Source organism: Phyllostomus discolor, chromosome 4, assembly GCF_004126475.2.
Source record: "Phyllostomus discolor isolate MPI-MPIP mPhyDis1 chromosome 4, mPhyDis1.pri.v3, whole genome shotgun sequence".
Classification (NCBI taxonomy): domain Eukaryota; kingdom Metazoa; phylum Chordata; class Mammalia; order Chiroptera; family Phyllostomidae; genus Phyllostomus; species Phyllostomus discolor.
Window position 1 is genome coordinate 61,637,355 of NC_040906.2, and position 13,244 is coordinate 61,650,598.

At 37.2% G+C, this 13,244-nt stretch overlaps 1 protein-coding gene across 2 annotated transcripts in view; it reads left to right on the forward strand.

The window, feature by feature from the left end:
* Positions 1-6,377, forward strand: part of PLA2R1 (phospholipase A2 receptor 1) — a 106,241-nt gene extending 99,864 nt beyond the window's left edge. The window contains exons 26-30 of one of the 2 annotated variants that reach the window (XM_028510129.2): positions 1,626-1,766; positions 2,289-2,405; positions 3,544-3,720; positions 5,918-5,950; positions 6,076-6,377. In XM_028510129.2, coding sequence (XP_028365930.1) covers positions 1,626-1,766; positions 2,289-2,405; positions 3,544-3,720; positions 5,918-5,950; positions 6,076-6,290 — 683 coding nt within the window. In that variant the 3' untranslated portion in view covers positions 6,291-6,377. The remainder of the gene's footprint in view (positions 1-1,625; positions 1,767-2,288; positions 2,406-3,543; positions 3,721-5,917; positions 5,951-6,075) is intronic. The other variant, XM_036023402.1, reaches the window with a different exon arrangement.
* Positions 6,378-13,244: the final 6,867 nt, after the last annotated feature.

Here is a 13,244-nt window from a genome sequence, read left to right on the forward strand (position 1 = left end):
GGGATTAGCAAGAAAAAAAACCACATCATATCAACTTGGAGAAATGTGTAGAAAGACTTCTTGAAGGACTTGACTGTGGAGATTGTTCTTGAAGTATATAAACAGGGTAATGAAGGGACATGGAGAAGCATTCTAAGCAGAAAAGGTTGGGCAAAGACATGGAAGGAAGGAAGGGTGGGACATGTATAAGGCAAAGCTGGTGTTGAGATTTTCCTGCATCCCACATTGTGATTAAAGGAGAGGTAGGAAATCAGGCTAGAAACATGGGTACATGGGCGACCTTGAACGCTGGACTGAGGCTTTATGTTTAAGTCAAGGACAAATAGGATTCTAGAGTCATAATAATAATAATGGTAATAATATTTATATCTATATCACATATATTTAAATGTTAAAATGATAGTAACATCTCATTACACTTAAAGTTCACCTCGTTAGGCCAGGTAAACTTTATTTTAAAGATGAAATAAATTCAGAGCATTAAATAGCTCCTTCAAGATCTCACAGATGACCATCCACAGCCCCAGGAGTGGAGGCCTAGTTTCCTCCTCTCTAATGTGGCAGCTATCCCATCACACCAGGTCCCGTTCCCGTGACACTGTGGTATATGTAGATCTTCTTCACACTGGTTGGTTCCTTTTTGCATCTCTCATTTAGTGAAAGTTCACTTATTTATTACATTCTGGATATTCTAAGTCAAATGCCATGCACATTAGGTAACTTCAGATCAAAATAATTCAGGATGAAAATGTAAAAAATAGCCACATATATTAGAAAAGCCAATTCTGCTTCCGAAACACCATGAAAGTTAGCCTTCTCTTTGAACAACACTGCATGTATATTGAATGTTTAAGAAGCATGAGGCACTAGCTTATTTAAACTTCTCAAGTTGTAAGAAAGATGTTGTCGTTAGCTCTCTTTTGTAGATAAAGAACCAAATTGTAGGTATTGCAATTACAGATATGTATTGCACCCACAGCCATACACCCCGGATCTCAGCGTGGATGTGTCTGATTCTCATGCATGCCCTCTGAAGCAAAGTCCACCCCAGTTTCCCTGTGTTGTGTTGTGTTGTTATGTTATGGTAGTTATGTTAGATTATGCTATGTTATGTTATGTTATGTTATGTTATGTTATGTTATGTTATGCTATGTTATGTGATGCGTTATTGAAAGCATTATTTTCTCTAACAGGTTGATTTGAAGGTAAGAGTTTGCTAAAACTGTACTGTTCAGCACTGCATGTAACACATTTTATACATTTGGAATTGCCTTTGGCCAGCTTCATTCAGCTGCCAGTGTTTGTATGAATCGCATCTCTCAATATGATACTAAATGTGAATGTGAAAGTCAGCCACCATCACCCGGACAGCACCCAAACTAAGCCTATGAAGATATGCATTAGTATGCCCTGTTATGTGTGGGTAAAGATTATTTCTTCCAGAAATGCTATAAGTCAGTCCTGGTTTTGTAATCATTTATATTCAATGTAATACCCACTGTTCATGGTATTATCATGAAAATCTCATTACATATGTTTGTCTTGGTCTTTCCTATAATGTAATGCAATATTTATCTCATATAAGATAAACACCACATGAAATCATAACTGATTTTTGTTTATAGAAACAAGACCATTTGGACACCCAGAGTTGTGCTCAGAAACATCTATTCCCTGGATAAAATTCAAAAGTAATTGTTACAGTTTTTCTACAGTCCTAGACAGTATGAGTTTTGAGGCTGCTCATGAATTTTGCAAAAAGGAAGGTAATTCTTTTGTGATGATAAAATGCTTTCAATGTGCTCCTTGATGATTTAGTAAACAATGTAATTTTTGTCTGATTATGTAGTGATTTTAGCAGCACGAAAAAATTTATAAAAAAATAATTGAATTTGCTTATTTGGGGGATGGCTAATATATGAAACTCAATGTCCAGCATAAAACTTTAAAACCTAAGATGATGTCTCAGAATTCTGCACTTCCCCCCCACAAAATGTTCCCTTTGAATGTATTTGAATTGTAAATTTTTAATGTTCCCTAAAATTAATATTCTATGCTTTCACTTCTTTTCACTTCTGAAGTAGTTATATCTCTTATATCTCTTTATGATATTAATAAATGTGGTTTTTCTTTAACACTTTTAATAAAAAATCACTTACATACAATGGAAATGTTCATTTTTCAATGCCTGAGCTTTACAAATTATGGATGGTATAAGAGACATTTTTAAAGTCTTATTGACATGTGAACACAAATACTTCTTCATTTGCTGTTTGTCTCTTTTATAGGATCTAATCTTTTAACAATCAAGGATGAGGCTGAAAATTCATTTCTCCTAGAAGAGCTTGCTGTGTTCACTTCTTCTGTGCGGACGGTTTGGTTGAATGCTCGGTTTGATGGTGACAGTAAGTGCTCTGTGTGGAGAAGAGGAGAGGGCAGAAACAAACCCACGGTGGTCACAGCTGATGAAAGTGGCCTTAACGAACCAGAAAACTCTCAGTTGCTGTGAACAAATAGCATGAGTCCTAAAGCCGTTTTTTCCAAAGACAACATTACTAACCCTCTATACCCACTTTTCCTGTGAATAATCCCAGAATACCCCAAATAAAAGTGAACGAGTTTATCTACATTAAGATGCTTGACTGGAACTTCATGTTCACAGGCTGGGTCATAGACGCCAAAACCATAGTCACTTGAAAATACCCCAGGTTCCTAAATGTTTAAAAAGTACAATAGAGTTAAGGAAATGTCTCAGTGTGAAATTATGCAATTAGAGTTATTTATTTCTCATAAAAACCAGAGATCATATTCAAATGAGAACATGGTATTCTTTCCTTTATTTAAATGATGGTTATTGAAAGCGCTTGTGCAGAAAAATATTTGAACTGGTATGGACAGCTTGTTACAGTGGGGTACCAAAGCAGAGGGTGCGTCTACACTGCCTAGGAGGCTATTTTAATCACTGATGCTGTTTAGAATTTCTAGCACATGGTGATAACAAAAAGCTGACTGAATTTTAGTTGGTTTTAGTGTTGGTTTTAAATCCTTTTCAGACACTAGACCTCCATATTGCCTCTCACATGGATGGACTCTCCCATGGCCCCACCCATTGGTACACCCTAGGCTTGCTGTTTAAAGAAACTCACTGTGAATTCTTTCAGAATGTGAGCCATTTTGTAATGATATGGATGTTAGGACTTCAAAGGATTTTTTTCTCTATGTCGATTATTTTAGTTCATTAAATAATTTCTTTAAATTACTTATAATGATAACTATTTCAAAATCCAAACTTACATTAAGAAACATTAGGAGGTTTTCTAAGTGAACTAAATTAGAACTAAGTTAAAATAGAGAGTTCTTCACAAGGCAGTGTTACTCAAACCTACCTTTGGGTGTTCAGTTTATAACTGTACTTACTGAGTTAAAAGCATCAGATAAGGAGTGAGTCTCATTAAATATAGGGGCTGCTTTTTGTGGCTCATTCAAGTCTTAGTAGGTTTGATAACCATGCACATAATTTATAAGTCGGCAATTTCCCCACAGATAAAACCATAAAGTGGGTCGACGGGACTCCCACAGACCAGTCAAACTGGGGCATTCGGAAGCCTGAGATAGACCCCACCAAACCCCACCTGTGTGTCACCCTGAGGATCCCCACAGGAGTGTGGCAGTTATCTCCGTGTCAAGAAAAACAAGGATTTATATGTAAAATGGAGGCAGGTGGGTAAAGTCAAAGGGTGATTCTTCATTTTGATTCCACCCTGACTAATGTTGACCTACCTCATTAGTACTTAAAGCTTTTAAAATCCAAGAATTCAAGGAGTATTCAGATAGATTATAACATTATCCTCTTGTTCTATACCAGATAAGTCATAGAACATTTCAACTCAAAGGTTAACCCTAGCTATTAACCTCAGAAGTAGAAAAACAGTTTACCTCAAGCGAACAGAGCTAGAAGTCTAAACCAACAGCCCTCATTCTGGCAACTGCTACTCAGAATTGTAAGGCTCATCTTAAAGAAATACAACTTAGGCTTTAGTTGTTCTTGTGGAAAAGTACATGTGGTCCTCTGTCACAAGCTCTAATATATTGTAAAAGACATATTTTAACTTTATCTTAAGGTACATACTTAGTTTTTAGTGATAAAAGAGTAATTTTACAAATCTAAGCCAGAAAATTCTAGTCTGTTGCAAACAATAGCAGAGATTTTTTAGATAGGGTGTTAATAAGGAACACTAACAGTGGAAAAGTAGGTATAATAATTACAACAGCTTCTAGGTGCCAGTGTTATAAAGATGGCTGGAGAAGACTTCAGAGATGAGGCCTTGGAATCCCGAAAGAAGAGAATAGAGGGAGGAAGGCATATTGGACAAATGACTAAAAGCAGCAATTGAGAATGAGCTAAGATTGGAGCGAAGAGCTCCTGTTAAGTGGTGATGGGAATTATATTGAACAATCAAGTAGGATCCAGGAAGAGCTGAACTTTGTGTGAAGGAGACAGGAGCCCACTAGGTGCTCCATGGACACCTGCAGGGGAGTCCCATTCACCCAAATGTAAAGAGAGGCACTTTTAATTTGAGCAATGGAACTAGGAACAAAAAGGGAGAATGGAAAAGAGAATCATCAGGCTTTGGAGACGGACTGCAGACTGGTAATGAAGAAGAAAAAAACTGGTAGGTGTGGACACTAATGTTTGAAACCTAAACAGCGGGATTATCAACTCTGTGTGATAACACATCCAAGTGACCCGCAGCATTTAAGTACCAAGAACAAGTCAGAAACACCTCGTGTTTGTACAGGACTTCAAAGCTTCCTGTGACACATAGCATATCACTTTCATCCTTCACGACAACTTACAGGGGCCGAGGAGCAGATAGAATATTCACATTTTACAGATGAGAAAAGTGCTGTCCAAACTGAGGCTACATCGAGGATTACAGTCCCAATTTTCTGACTACAGGATCCATCTATACCTTCTCATTGCCTCCATTCTGAAATACTCTTTCTTTTAGCACTCTTTCTTAAAGTATCTTCACACACACGCACAAAACAATACGTTTCTATTGTATTATGCAAAATTGGACAATATTATTTTTAAATTGCACAGACAAGGCCTTTTTAAACATAGCACTTTGCTGCTGGTAACAAGGATGTTTCTTGTAAGTCTGTAAGAGTGAATGGGCATCGGCGGAGCACCAAGGCACTTCCTCCACAAATCCTTCCACTCACAAATCCTTCACTAGCCTTTTTCTGGGTCACTCTCTACATCTTTATCTAGATCTCAAAAATAGCAGAGTTCAAATTTTGAGGTAGAGTCTACTTGCAATACATTTTTACAATAGAAAATCCTTTAACTTTTTGGATGGAGGAGCTATTGTTCATTTCTCAAGATTCTTGAAAGCCCAAATATGACAAGATGTTGATGTTTAAGTCCCTGCATGAAGGTGGGGAGTTTATCACTGCCGGACAAACCCCGTGGTGGATCCCAACAAAACTGAGTTTCCTGCAGGCGGGGACTGTGCTTTATTCACATTTCTATTGCAGTTCAGGGTGGAGACTAGATGGGAATTTGTTGGCTTAAAAAAAGAAAAAACAGCAGTGTGTGTGTTTGCAAGCAGTAGTAATGATTACAGTCAATCAGGGGTCAGCAAACTTTCGCTGCAAGGGGCCAGATATAAATATCTGGGGCTCCAGGGGCCCTGTGGTCTCTGCCATGCTGCCATTGTAGCATGAAGGCAGCTGTACACAATGCGTAAGTGGAAGAATGTGGCCGAGTTCCAGTAAAACATTATTTATGAAAACAGAAGTGCACATTGAACCCACGGACCATGGTTTGCTGAGCCTTGCTATAAGTAATGACATAATTTTGCTGAATGAAAAGAAAAACTTCATCTCACTTATTTGTACTTGATTTTAGGTATTCATGTGGTAAAGGGACATCTAGAAAAAGGTATGTTTGGAACAGTAAAGAACATTTTGAGTTTTTTTAGAAATAATAAAGTGGAAAGTAACTATGTCATAGTGTCTATAGTACTTCATTGTTGTTGAAGTTTTCCTTTGTTCATCTTCTGTTAGGACCGAGCCACAGCATTGTCCCACTCGCAGTAGCACTGACGCTGGTAGCAATTCTGGCTGTCTCCGCGCTGTCCTTCTGCATTTACAGGCGCCACGGTGGTGTCTTTAGGAGGCTCCCAGAGTTTCGGAACCCTTACTACCCGACAACCAACTTCAGTGCAGTGCATTTGGAAGAAAACATTCTCATTTCTGATCTTGAGAAGAATGAGCAATAGCGATGAAGGCAGAGGATGCCAGAGCCACAAGGACAAGGAAAGACTTCAAGGGAAGCCACCTCTGTATGTTCCCTTAAAGATCAGATGCCATTTTAGTGTAAATCGTGTCATTATTTTAATTATTCTTAAAATGATCACTGGTTTTGAATTGTAAGCAAATCAGATGGGTGTTGATTTATTCATTTCCCCACCTGTGATCTATTCTTAAAAAGGGGAAATTACACAATTTAATCAGAAAACAAGAACTATTAAGAGAAACTCCCTATTGAAAACTCTCAAACCAATGTGAACAATAGTTTTTGCAAAATGTTTTGGGAATTTAAAACTAAGCTATTTAGACGTTTACTCACACGCATTCCATTAAAAGAGAGGAAGTAAAACAAAATTTAAAACCCTACACTTACACAAGATAGGAAAAGGAGGAAGCTTCTGAGAGGTTTCTTGTTTTTAAAGCGGTCTTTTTTAATTCACTCAGTTTTTGAAAAGTACTGATTTCTGTGGTTAAAAGTCACAGGTTCTGGGCTCTAAACTAATATTCAGGGTGACATTCATTTTTATTAGGTCTGACTTTTCAAACTGAAGGAGAAGAAAATTTACTTTCTTCTCCTTGAAGAAATAGTAAATTTCTTCTTACTATTTGAAGAAATAGTAAATTCTTGTTTAGCAGCATGCTTTTATAAGCAACCACACAATGTGGTCCAAAACCTTCAATTACTAATTAATGACTAAGTTTGACAGTTAAAAATATCTCATAGGTAAGCTTTAAAAATTTATTGAGATCTTTTAATAAAACTCAAGGGTTTTGTTAAAAACTAAAGGGATAAAGTAATATATAACACTCCTAAATTACCAAAAAACATAAAATGTAATTTGAATTTAAAGGGGAAAAATTGAAAATCTGAATTACAGCCCCATTAAAAACAGACTAAAAAACATGTTGGAAGTACTCAGTAAATTACTCTCCAGTAGTAATCTAGATACCTTTGCAGTCTAAGTGAGTTTATTTGGAATGTTCTAGTTGGTAAACCATGGTTCTGGGGAACCATCTCCATTTGCAATGGACTAGTAAGTGCAGTTGTTAAATAATGAGTAAAAGCATGATGCTGTCCATAAATTTAAAATCACAGATTTTATCTTCTTTCATTAATTTCTTATAAAGAAAAATGACTTCATCATCAATATTTAAAGGTTTACTCATTACATAAATGTTTTCTGAGTTTCTATTAGAAGCCAAGTGCCATTCTAGAGACTGGAAGTATGGGGGTAAGCAAGTCCATGAGCCCTGAGTCCATGGCGCTTCTTTTCTAATGAAGAAAAACCGACAGCAAACCAGTAAAGAAATGCATGAGTAGAAAATATCAGGTGGTTATGAAAACTGAGTAAGGTCCTGTGGTAGAGGAAAAACTGGAGGAATGCCAGGGCCTCCCCAGAGTGTACGTTTTATTACAACCAGTTGCCTCAAAACAGGTGGCCACTAGTCACAAGGTGGAGCTCCAAGAGAAGGTATGAATGAATTTCCAGGTGGAAAAGCATCATCATTGGAAATGCCATTAGAAGGGGACGCCCTCAGGATGGAGTACCCATGGCCTGAAACAATTACTACAGCTCCAAAAGCAGCTCTTTGCCACCACTGTGCATGTGGTTTACACACTGGAATGATCAACTTCCATAATTTTTGTTGAATTTGAGGACTTTATTTTTTAAAAGGTATTATATATGTGACTTGTATATTTATGACTCAAACAAATCATTGGCTTGAACTAACCAGATGGTATAAAAGCCCAATTTAATAATCTGTCATGTGAAATTGAAATTAAAGTTCTGTTTTTTTCCAGTGGACTTTGTAGAAAGAAAATACTGCTAATCAATTATCCTTCCAGCCAAGGTATATTGAAGTGGAATTGTCACATATAACAGTCTGACAAAGTCTGTCATGCGTGCAGTGGTTTTGCAGGAAGAAACCGTGCCCCTGGTCAGTGCTCTGTCCTTGGGTGTTCAGTGTGGAACCGCATCGTTAGAGGCTCTGTCCCCCGGGGCAGACTGTGCAGTGCTTCTCATTGCTGTGATTTCAGAAATAGTACTGAGCTATTCTGTTTTATTCATACATGTACACTTTTAAAAACTTTTTTTCATATCTATTTTTAATCTGAACTTGATTTCATAGCTACAGCATGAAAAGAAAAAAGCAACAGGGTCACAAACTCATTCACCCATAATTAATGTTATGGAAAGAATCAACTAGTTTCTATGACTCTGGGTAATGGAAAATCTTGGATTTTCTTTTTTTTCTTTTTAATTATTATTTTTTATTTTAATTGTTGTTCAAGTACAGTTTTCTGTCTTTTACTCCCATGAAAATCTTGGATATTCTCATCAAATCCAATGGCTCTTCCAATCCCAACAATCTTGCAGTTTAAATGTTTCGTCTGTTGAAGGTCCACTCCCTATCAAGCATGGATTAGATGGTCCCTTTAGATAAACATTCAGTGTTTTGGAGTTTTCTTTCCTTCTTGAAAGTGATGGCTGGATATACAAGAGCTGTCTGTGGCTTCTGTCCTGGTGGCACTGGGAAAAGAAGGTGATGACTAACCTGGTGTGTATTACCTGGTGTCCACTGAAGGTAGTTGTCTGGACCCACTCCTGAGAGTTCTGTTGGCACCTGCTATGAAGCCTGTAGTTGGTGCAACCTGGAGTCCACTCTCTTTAATCTGGCCCCATCCCTCCTCTTCTTGGCACCACCTGATCCCCAGAGAATTGGCTGTGACTCCCATGCCATTCCCTACATGGACACTGCAGTGCTTGGCTATAAACCCCTTCAACCCTGCAGTAATGAGACCCTTCCAGCACCATCCACTACTCTGTTAGTCAGGGGAGGCTAAATGGTGTAGCAAACAATCCCAAAATCTTGATGGTTTAACACAGCAAAGGTTTATTTCTCATCCACACTGACATGGGCTTGTAAGGGCACTTGGCTCTACTCAGTCATTCACAGGTCCAAGCTCTTCCCTATAGTTGGGCCTCCATCTACGAGAACCTTGGAGTCCTCCATTGGGTCTCCTACTTCTGCCTACAGAAGAAGTTAACTTGACATCCATGTTTGATTAATTATGTAGCTTCCATGGGCTATTGAAATGCACTCTCCAAGTAAAGTCTTCAAACTGAGGACACGTACCCCAAAGGTGCATAAAGATTTCCGAGGGACACAAGGGCATGAGTATATTTTAAGGAGCTCAGTTTCCAGAATCTTTAACCTTCATAGGTTTAAGGATTAATTTGCATGAGCATACCCCTGAGGTCATGGTGTCATACTGGTTCTTATTCCCTACCTCTCTTTGTACAAATGCTTATCTCTACCTTTAAAAAAAAAAAGACATGGCTTTCACTCCAAATATTACTGTGACCTCTTACCTTGAGAAAAGCCTCAATGGCACCAAACAAAGAAAAAAGTCAAAGTAATGATGTCAGTGAAGCTTTTTAATAAAGGAGTTACCAAACCAGTTTACAGCTTCATGTCTTTTCCTGTGTTCAAAATGCACTCATACGTTTTTCTGCTCAGGGTGAAGTAACGAGTTAGAAATTCCATTTGGGATATTCTAAGTTAACATGCATTATGTAGTGGAACAGCAGGGGTGATAGCCACTTTGTTTAAGGCTCTATTTCATCCAGCCCCTGGAGAGAGAATCTAGTGAAAGGGAGGACAATACAGATATTGATAAGAACCTGATGTCTTAACTTTATCCTAGTAAAAAGCTCATGGCAAAGCTCTTAGACTTCTCTCTCTTAAATTTCTAAGTGAGGGTGAGTATTAGCATACTTATTGAATTAAAAAATAAAATCAGACTTTTTCTGAACATTATCTTATTTGGCTCACGGGTTTGACAATGAGGATTGCTCTTACCAATTAAGTTTTATAATGAATATTTTTCATTAATTGAATAAACTAAATTTGCAATTCTAGTGTTCTGATTAAAGTGCTTATTAAGATAAAGACATTTTAATAGAAAAGTAGTATTGACAGAACTAATGAAATTAACAATATTTCATTTTTCCCAAACTTACCTTGTATATCAGGGAAAATAAAGTGTCCATAAGTGAAAAGCCATAGTTAATGGTCATTTGAAATATTCTAGTGCCCTGGCTGGGTGGCTCAGTTAGTTGAAGCATTGTCCTGTACAACAAAATGTTGCAGGTTCAATTCCCGGTCAGGGCATACACACACCTAGGTTGTAGGTATGATCCCTGGTCAGGGCATATAAGAGAGGAAACCAATCGATGTTACTCTCTCACATGGGTGTTTTTCTTTCTCCATCTTTCTCTCTAAAAATATCAGTAAATACATCATCAGGTAAGGATTTTTAAAAAACTTCTCAGTAAAGCCTCTTAATTTTACTTCTGGGAAATTGACAATGAATCATTCTAATGACAGGGTAGCAAATTCTTTTGCAAGTCAAGTGTTTCCAGTTTTTTAAGCAAAACTCAAGGAGGACATAATCAAATTGTGAGTTGACAGATGATGAAAATAATTCATGATCATGGTGATTTTTGGCACATATGAAAAAATTCAAATAATGGAGTTATATTGCTACAACAAACCTTTCATTCCCATCTTCTTATTTATATGAACAAAGCTTCTCTATTAGGATAGGCTAGGATGTCTTGTGGAAGTGAACAGATACTCTGATGTTGAGGGTTCAAAACAAAATGCAGAAATCAATTTCTTGGTTGTACAAAGCCTGCTATGGTTCCATTGGCTCTCTGGGGGCAGCTGACTTACAAGCACTAACTCATAGATCTAGGCTGTATGTTCCTACCCCTGGAACATGGGGTATCAGTGATGCTAGTGCTAGCACAGAACTCTTAAGTCCCTGGGTCCTGAAGCAATACATTGCACTTGCACTCAACATACCATTGGCCCAAACTAGTCACATGGTCCAACCTAACTAAGGAAGTCTGAAGGGTCTGCCATTATACTCAGCAAGGAGAAGAGAATTGACTTACAGTGAGCACCAGCAATTTTACCCTGAGTTTCTCAGCACACATAACCACCAAAAAGGAGGGGAAGAGAGGAATAGAATCCACACTGAATGCTGACTCATTCTAACAATTTTAAATTAATGTGAATTTATCTATGATACATTATTTCACTAAGACGTGCATTACCTATAACATTTTAGTTTGCTAAATAATATTTAACTGTTATAGTATATTTATGTTGTTCTGATTAATTGTATACTGATAATAATTGAAATGACAACTCAATATAAAAAACATAATGGCTTATGTTCACAGGAAATCTTTTTTAATAATTTTAACTTATGTACATATTTTTTACTGTAGAAAAATATGACAAGGGGATAAATAAAATAGTTTCAAGAGTAAAAATATATTACATTAGGATAAAATTCTGTGGGGAGATTGGAATAGAAATAAAAGACTAGGGAGAAAAGAAATAAAGTCTCTGGATGTTAAAGAGTTTGTGTGTTTTTCCATTTTTAAATGAATTGAGATGAAATTCAAATTGTTTTGGTGTCTTCAGTAAAAGGAACTAGAGCTCCTTGGAGAAGTGACCAATCACAGGTCTGGCACAAGAAAACTTTGTGATGAAAATAGACTATCTTGTGGCACCAGGAAATGAGGACGTGCTCACAACGGGATGAGGCCCTGTCCAAAAGACACAGGAATCAAGCTGAGGGGGCTCCCAGTGGCCAACATTGGAGCAATTTGAGCAACAAATAATGATTGTATTGGATTACAACCCATAGAATAAGCACCTACTAAGTTCATATTGATAAAAATAAATAAATAAATTGGGGAAAAGCAAGTTTTTCTCCACAAAAGAATTTCAAGTAATAAATGAAGAAGAAATGAGAGAAACAAAACCCATTAGGTGAACACAACAGTAATAATTGTGGCAATTGTGGCAAGATCCACCAGTAGCTGCTAAAATTAGTATGTGAATGAATGTTTGAGAATAAATATCTGGGAAATATGAGTAGGCTTAAAGTGTTCCCCTCAAGAAAGTCAGTAATCACAAACTTTACAGTTTGGGAAAGTACAAACTTTACAGTTGAAATGCCTCTTGAATCAAGTGATCAAGGTTAACATAAGCAGTGCTCAGCCACGTCCGCATCACGCACCCCCAGTTGGATGCCCTAAGACAAGTGCAACTTCTTTAGTATCTTCCCCAACAACACAAAATCTCGTTTTAATAATAAAAATGCCAGACAAATCCAAACTGAGGCACATTCTACAAAATAATCGACTGTTTCAAGTAGTCAAGTCATGAAAGACAAGAAAAGACTGAGGAAATGTCACAGATTGGAGGAGAATAAGCAGACACAACTAAACACAAGGTGGACTCCTGGATTGAATGCTGAGGTAGAAAATGGACAGAATGGGCAATTTGGGATTAGAATAAAGTTTATAGTTCAGTTAGTAATATTATTTCAGTATTAATCTTTTAGTTTTGATGATTGTTCTTTGGTTATATGAAATGTACTGTTAGAAGAAGCTGGGTGAATGGTGTGTAAGAATTCTCTGTATCATATGGGTAACTTTTCTATAAACCTAAAATCGTTTCAAAATCATAAAGTTTAAAATCTACTATATGAAATTAGATTCTATGGGATACATTAAAAGAAAGACATAACACTTTTATTTTCCAATGTCATTATTTCCTCACAGCTGCCAGAACGGCTACCATCAATAAATCAACAAACAACAAGGGCTGGCAAAGATGTGGAGAAAAGAGAACCCTAGTGCACTGTTGGTGGGAATGCAGACTGGTTCAGCCACTATGAAAAACAGTATGGAATTTCCTCAGAAAACTAAAAATGGAACTGCCATTTGACTCAGCAATCCCACTTCTGGGAATATATCCTAAGAATCCCGAAACACCAGTCAGAAAGAACCTAAGCACCCCTTTGTTCATAGCAGCATTATTTACAAAAGCCA